This window comes from Schistocerca nitens, chromosome 4, assembly GCF_023898315.1.
Source record: "Schistocerca nitens isolate TAMUIC-IGC-003100 chromosome 4, iqSchNite1.1, whole genome shotgun sequence".
In the NCBI taxonomy this organism is placed as follows: Eukaryota; Metazoa; Arthropoda; class Insecta; order Orthoptera; family Acrididae; genus Schistocerca; species Schistocerca nitens.
Window position 1 is genome coordinate 922,772,735 of NC_064617.1, and position 7,583 is coordinate 922,780,317.

Genomic DNA, 7,583 nt, shown 5'->3' on the forward strand with positions numbered 1-7,583 from the left:
AGTTAAGGAAATATGCAAGCATTTGGAGCCAGTGGCTCCTTCTGGGAGAAGGGCTGAAGGGGAAAGAAGAGGGATGAGGGGAAAAACTGGCAAGATTTAGGGAATAAGAGAGCTGCAGAAATGTTGTCCAGAAGCCTGGGTTAGGGGAGACTTACCAGATGGTAAGTGTTTCTGTTCTCACTCCAGGCGTTTCCCAGAGTGAGCCGTCCTCACCCAACCAAATTCTGACATTGTTTGATACTTGCAAAAGCTGCTTATTTGTGAAAAGTGTTTAATATTACAAAGAGCTGAATCATCCATCTCTAACATAATTGGTCCCTCAGCGTGGACTTCCTAGTGATAATAGACAAGGTTGTGAAAGGGCCTAGTCTGAGACAGTATTGAGTCGAACAGTGATCGCTTTAGTGGGGTGGTGCATGGTTGGTTCTCCCTGTGAGTCTGGCCCATAAGAGCAGCCCTTCATGTCTTCCTAAATGTTGACATTGTTACAGATTCTGAAAAAAAGCTGCAAATTATTTCCACAAGACACCATCATAGTAACATTGCTTATAAAGAAAGACTTCTTTGTTCGGTTTATAAATTGCATTTTCAACTAAGGCACTGATAACCATACTGTTGAGTGCCCAAGACTGCCACCATCATACTTTACAATAATTGCTTTGAATGGATGGAAAAGGGCAACATTTTATAGTTTGATATAGAATCATAAATAATAGGTGTATTTGAATATCCTGTTTGTCAGGTATGTAATAAATTACACTATTACACTGAATATTTTATGTAATGGCTGACCATTTAGAGTTGCTGAATATTTGCAAAAGATTTCTTGTACTTTGTTGTACCGGATGAAAATACACAAAATTGGTTAGCAATTAACATTAGAGTGATAAGTTTGAATTCTTGTAGGCTGTATTGGGGCTAACCAAGTTGGGTACTACCCCAGATTTCGTCCTTCAGTGCCAGATATTTTATTTACTTCCTTGGTGACATCAGCTTATTGGGACATTGGCCAAAACCCAAAAACCAAGATTATCACCAGGAAATCAACCACTGGCCTCGACTGTATAATTTTACATGTCACAATATACATTCCTGGAAACGGAAAAAAGAACACATTGACACCGGTGTGTCAGACCCACCATACTTGCTCCGGACACTGCGAGAGGGCTGTACAAGCAATGATCACACGCACGGCACAGCGGACACACCAGGAACCGCGGTGTTGGCCGTCGAATGGCGCTAGCTGCGCAGCATTTGTGCACCGCCGCCGTCAGTGTCAGCCAGTTTGCCGTGGCATACGGAGCTCCATCGCAGTCTTTAACACTGGTAGCATGCCGCGACAGCGTGGACGTGAACCGTATGTGCAGTTGACGGACTTTGAGCGAGGGCGTATAGTGGGCATGCGGGAGGCCGGGTGGACGTACCGCCGAATTGCTCAACACGTGGGGCGTGAGGTCTCCACAGTACATCGATGTTGTCGCCAGTGGTCGACGGAAGGTGCACGTGCCCGTCGACCTGGGACCGGACCGCAGCGACGCACGGATGCACGCCAAGACCGTAGGATCCTACGCAGTGCCGTAAGGGACCGCACCGCCACTTCCCAGCAAATTAGGGACACTGTTGCTCCTGGGGTATCGGCGAGGACCATTCACAGCCGTCTCCATGAAGCTGGGCTACGGTCCCGCACACCGTTAGGCCGTCTTCCGCTCACGCCCCAACATCATGCAGCCCGCCTCCAGTGGTGTCGCGACAGGCGTGAATGGAGGGCCGAATGGAGACGTGTCATCTTCAGCGATGAGAGTCGCTTCTGCCTTGGTGCCAATGATGGTCGTATGCGTGTTTGGCGCCGTGCAGGTGAGCGCCACAATCAGGACTGCATACGACCGAGGCACACAGGGCCAACACCCGGCATCATGGTGTGGGGAGCGATCTCCTACACTGGCCGTACACCACTGGTGATCGTCGAGCGGACACTGAATAGTGCACGGTACATCCAAACCGTCATCGAACCCATCGTTCTACCATTCCTAGACCGGCAAGGGAACTTGCTGTTCCAACAGGACAATGCACGTCCGCATGTATCCCGTGCCACCCAACATGCTCTAGAAGGTGTAAGTCAACTACCCTGGCCAGCAAGATCTCCGGATCTGTCCCCCATTGAGCATGTTTGGGACTGGATGAAGCGTCGTCTCACGCGGTCTGCACGTCCAGCACGAACGCTGGTCCAACTGAGGCGCCAGGTGGAAATGGCATGGCAAGCCGTTCCACAGGACTACATCCAGCATCTCTACGATCGTCTCCATGGGAGAATAGCAGCCTGCATTGCTGCGAAAGGTGGATATACACTGTACTAGTGCCGACATTGTGCATGCTCTGTTGCCTGTGTCTATGTGCCTGTGGTTCTGTCAGTGTGATCATGTGATGTATCTGACCCCAGGAATGTGTCGATAAAGTTTCCCCTTCCTGGGACAATGAATTCACGGTGTTCTTATTTCAATTTCCTGGAGTGTATTTTCTACAGTTATATTGGAGACCACTCAGGTGCAACTGTAACAGTTCATTTGGATACATCTTTGACTGGACAGACAGACCATATGAGACCAAGTTCCTCCATGTGTGGCTGATCTTTATCTGCAATAAAGGTTGAAAATAGTGGTGTGATATAATCTACATGGCAGGAAACATGCGACACCTGTAGAATTTGTCAAGCAAGACAAGTGATTCTTGATGCACTCTGATTTTAGAGGCAGCTTTATGTGCTGTGCAAATGAGCTTATAATGCATCTAACATTACTTGACCCATATACACAAGAGTATTGCATGTATGTTAGTAAGCTTCATGGCCTTCTCTGCAGTACCATAAAAACTGATCATAAAATTTTGAGAACCTGTCTTCACAGAACATACTGATCTTCTATACCTATGAATTGTGCAGAGGTTCTGATTGTAAAATTAGGAGGATTGGACCAAGAACAGAAGTGTCACAGCAATCCCTTTCATCTCCACAGCATCTGTGAATGGAATGTGGACAATGACAAGTAATAATTTATGACACTCCCCATTGCAACTGTTTGACACATAGGTGTAAATATAGAGGTACAAGTGTGGATTTTTATCAGATTTCACTCTAGTAGCTCTTTGTGACTACGTAACACCAGAATATTCAAAATATGGAAGTAGCATCTTACAATAATGATAATTTCAGGATATAATTTTTTTTTCAAAGACATGTTTAATTATTGTTAAAGATAAAATTTATGGGAATAGGAGCAGAAGTTATTCTTCAAAACAATAATGTTCAAGCACCCACAGAAGGTCAGTTTGGACACTATTTGAAGGATTACAATAACTACAGAATGAATTGGCCAGTGAGATCACTGGACTTTCGTTCTACTGAGTGCTCCATTTTTATGTGTCTTTGTGTGTTCCTCCTTGAAAAAATTGTGCAAGGATTGTGAAGTTCTTTTGAAAGACAGGGTAACGAAAATAAGGAATCTCATATCAAAATGTATGAAAGAAATTTGATTCAAAATCAGAATGATATTCAGTATTCTTAGAGAGACTAAAATGGGTGTGCATTACATTGCTACTGAGATTCTAAATGTAAATAAAATTAGTGCAAATATTTGGAAAGAAGTTTTGGCTAGTTATCAAAGTGTATGAAAATTGTACCCAGTTTTCTTCAGTGAATAATAATCACAGTGAAATTTGGGTACTCATGTGCAACCCAAAAACAAAAAGGAATAGTTAATAGTGGCACACTGCAACTTCACCAAACTGGAAAAGAAGTGAAAGAACGTAGAAAATGTATTCTCATTGTATTTAATTGTAGAAGAGCCATTGACAAGGTGTTTGTGCTGATGAAATGTGCATATTGCATTCAGGTAGTTAGTCATGTGGGACTAAAGCTTAGCTCATCCACATGAAATTCATCATGCATTGTTCAACTTGATGACCTGTCAAACAACACTGTGTTATTGACGAGGAAGTTTTTGAGTACCAGAAACACTTCAAACTTCCTTAGCCACCCTATCATACAAGTGTGGCATTATGTGATTTCATTTAGGTCTCTCATACAAGGGCTGGGATGGTCTCTGTGAAAAGACATGGCCAACTTCCTTCCCTTATCCGATGGTACCTCACTGTTTGGTCCCCTCACCACAAATAAACCAAACAACCTACCAATCAACCAACCTCATGCAAGGTTTTACCATAAAGGCAACCAGTTTAGGCCCATCAAAAATGTCCCAGCAGCTGCAACAAGTATCTTGATTCAGTGTCTCCACTGAAGATTGATAGCACTGTTATGGAGAGTGGCAGTAACATTGTAGACACTTAAACGGCCTAATTTGAAGCCTACGTACTGTCTTTGAATTTAATTTCAGTTTTATAATAGTGTTTCATCTTGAAGCAATATTTGATACTATTATCTTTTAGAGACATACATGTGGGATACACCTGTCCTTATTTCATGTCAGAAGAAGGGTACTGTTCTGTCAGTATCTTGAATTTTGAGTGATTAACCAGTTCAGTTATTAAATGTTCTTGATAACAACATGTTTATAGGCAAGCCATTCTGCTTGTTGCATTCATTTAATTGCTGCTATCATTTTTTTTCTCTCTCCCCTCTCCACCGCCACCATTTCTGCTATCTGCTCCAGGCAAATATGGAAATCATAACTGATCCCTTCAGTATTCCTCAAATAATTTATGAGAAATATTCGGGACAACTTAATGGAAATGTATCTGATTAACTGTGAGTTTTTGCTCTGGTTAATGTGCTACAATGTCTACGAAATTAAGATATGTATAGGCATTTATGTTTTATATGAAAAACTGTACTGTGTGGGCAACAGCATAGTTATTAAATATCACTTTCTTTTTGCAGCTGGACAGTTGGAAATATTGCCACTTTTTGAACAGATTATTTTGAAACCATTTTGGTAACAATGTTTCCAATTGAAAAATTGCAACTCTTTAACTTCTCATACAACAATTTCACCTTTTTTTCTACATTTTCTCATTACAAGGTCCATGGACGTGTTCATAGCGGGGAGAAGCCGTATCAGTGCAAAGTGTGTAAAAAGGCCTTTGCACACTCAGCTGCTCTGAAGATGCACGTTCGAAGACATACAGGTGAGAAACCATTCAAATGCCTTCTCTGCCCATCAGCAGCATTTGCTCAGTTGCCTCATCTCAAAAAGCATATGCTGTGTATTCATAAAACAGCAAAACCTTACTTATGTATTCGCTGCCGAGAGTTTTTCAAGACAAAAAATGACTTGGAAACACATGAACAGACATGCAAAGCAGAAGTAGTTAACCATGCATGTGAGGACGGTGGTGACTCTCTGGATAAAGTAAAAGACAGTGACGATAAGGACAAATCACTTGTACCTCCCATGCCGATAGCAAAAATGAGAATGTTATTGGCAATACTTCTAAAAAGGATCTCAACATCTGAAAGGCTTGAGCAGTTAGGTTTCGGGGAGCGCCTCATTGATGACGTACTGTGTGAATCAATTGAAATGTCAGGTAGAAAACCCTGTTCTGACAAAGGTATGGATGAAGGCGAGAGGTTGAAAAAAAATGTTGAGATTCTTTTGGAATGGACAGTACCAAAACGATTCATGGATAGGTTTCAGAAGGAGGGTAGATCTGCAGAAGCACTCTTAGAAGAACTCACATCGTAATGTATCAGGTTGGTTAGGTATTTATACACGATCACAGAACTAAAGAGGAAATTGTTTTTATGAAATGAAACCAAACATTGTTATTGTGACTGAAATGTTTATTTTTCAATGTCCAATACAAAGATAAATACATATAAATAATCTTTTTATACTAAAATATATCCCATTATTTTTAATCTTGTTTATTTTTATATTATTTTCATAAAGTCAGAGAATGTCAAGAAAATTATTTTAGCCATCAGCTTGCCTATTTTGTGTATTAAAACAAATTTTATAAATGATTGCCTAGAATGCATATGATTATTGTGATGGTAGTGCTGTGTGCTGATTCGTATATCAGCTGCTTATTGTGTTCAATATCTTTAGGGTAAAATATTTTGTATTTAATCTAACATAAAGGCTACCTGTAGACTTTGTGGATTTGCCTGCTGCAGTGTGCATTCAAGATGTTTGTTCCTCTCTTTAATTTTTCTCAAAGTTGGCTACATGCATAAAAATATGTTTGATAAAATAAAAAAGAAACAGCACGTCATGTTTTTACCTTAAACTGGAACTGTACTGTGTGGCAGAATCCATTGTTATGTTGAACAAGTGAAATAGTTCAATTTTTAATGTAAGATATAATTATTATTTGTGTACAGTTTCAGGACAACATTTAATGTGAGACAGTAATTACAAAAATAGTTTTGTGATAACCATCTCTTTACTAGAGGAAGATAATGCAGAAAGGTGAGGATCAATTATATTTTCTCAGGAATTGCTTTATTTAGATAGTGATATTATTTTTTTTTCTTCCCCCCCCCCCCCCCTTCTTCCTAACTTGAAATACAACACGAAACCTGTACTGGAATTTCCAGTTTTTTATGATAATCAAATTTGCTGCAGATAGTAGTATCTCTGTGCAAAGCTTAGGCATTTGAAACCTATTTTTTCAAAGACATATTTGCCATTGACTGTAGAAATTATGTATTTCATAATTGCAGTTTAGCCCTTAAGGCCATTATCAAAGGGTGCTGCAAAAGATTTTGTGTCAATACATGTCACAGTTTAAAACCCTCTGAGGTATTATATGTTTGCAGCTGAAAAGTCACTGACGTGGAAGACAGATACAAATTTGTAGCTCGTGCTGTGGTGAAAGATAGTCAAAAACAACTGTAAATACAAAACCATGTATTTATCTGTTAGGACCACCACAATGGGAGACTTTCTCCTCCTATAACTCCTCCTGAGCTGATTGAGAACGTTCACACCTCTCACAGGCAACATACCAATTTGCACTGCACGTACCTCATGCTGTCAAACTGAAATAATTGCCATCAGTGCATAGCTGCAGGCAGTGAGGGGGGGGGGGGGGGAGGGAAAGGAACACAAACAGCACTCCCCAAACACTCACACAGGCAAAAAATTCTTATGTATGATATTTTGTATTGAAAATAGAGGAAAAAATTATGAAACATTTGCTCTTCCTGCATTGTTCTGTTTAAAAATTTGGTCCAGTTGTCAAGAATTAACACTATGTCCAGCTCACACAATGTATTTTTGAACTGTTGTCATAGTAGATCCTATAATAATGTTCAGTTGTACTGACCGAAGAAAGACAATGTGTGAATTTTTTGCCCCTTCTCCCTAATCAAGTTTTTAACTTGCAGATGGGAATGACTTTTCATGTTGATTGTGTAGAATTTTCTGTGTATTTATTTAATATTTTAATGTGTTTACTATCTTGCCAGACAAGTCAATGTACCATTATCGTCATCTTGTATGCATATGACAAAATATTTTGGTGTTTAAAAAAAAAAAGAATGTGTGGGGGGTTAGGAGGGGGGAGGATAGAGAGAGAGGCGGGGGGGGGGGGGGGGAGGGAAGACAACTTTACAAAACAATTGAGCT

General features: G+C 40.5%; 1 protein-coding gene across 9 annotated transcripts in view; it reads left to right on the plus strand.

Annotated features, from left to right (window-relative positions):
• The window catches only part of LOC126253545 (zinc finger protein OZF-like), a 56,451-nt gene extending 49,415 nt beyond the window's left edge, over positions 1–7,036 (plus strand). For all 9 annotated transcript variants that reach the window (XM_049954943.1, XM_049954946.1, XM_049954945.1 and 6 more), the window contains one exon: positions 5,031–7,036. In XM_049954943.1, coding sequence (XP_049810900.1) covers positions 5,031–5,693 — 663 coding nt within the window. In that variant the 3' untranslated portion in view covers positions 5,694–7,036. The remainder of the gene's footprint in view (positions 1–5,030) is intronic.
• Positions 7,037–7,583: the final 547 nt, after the last annotated feature.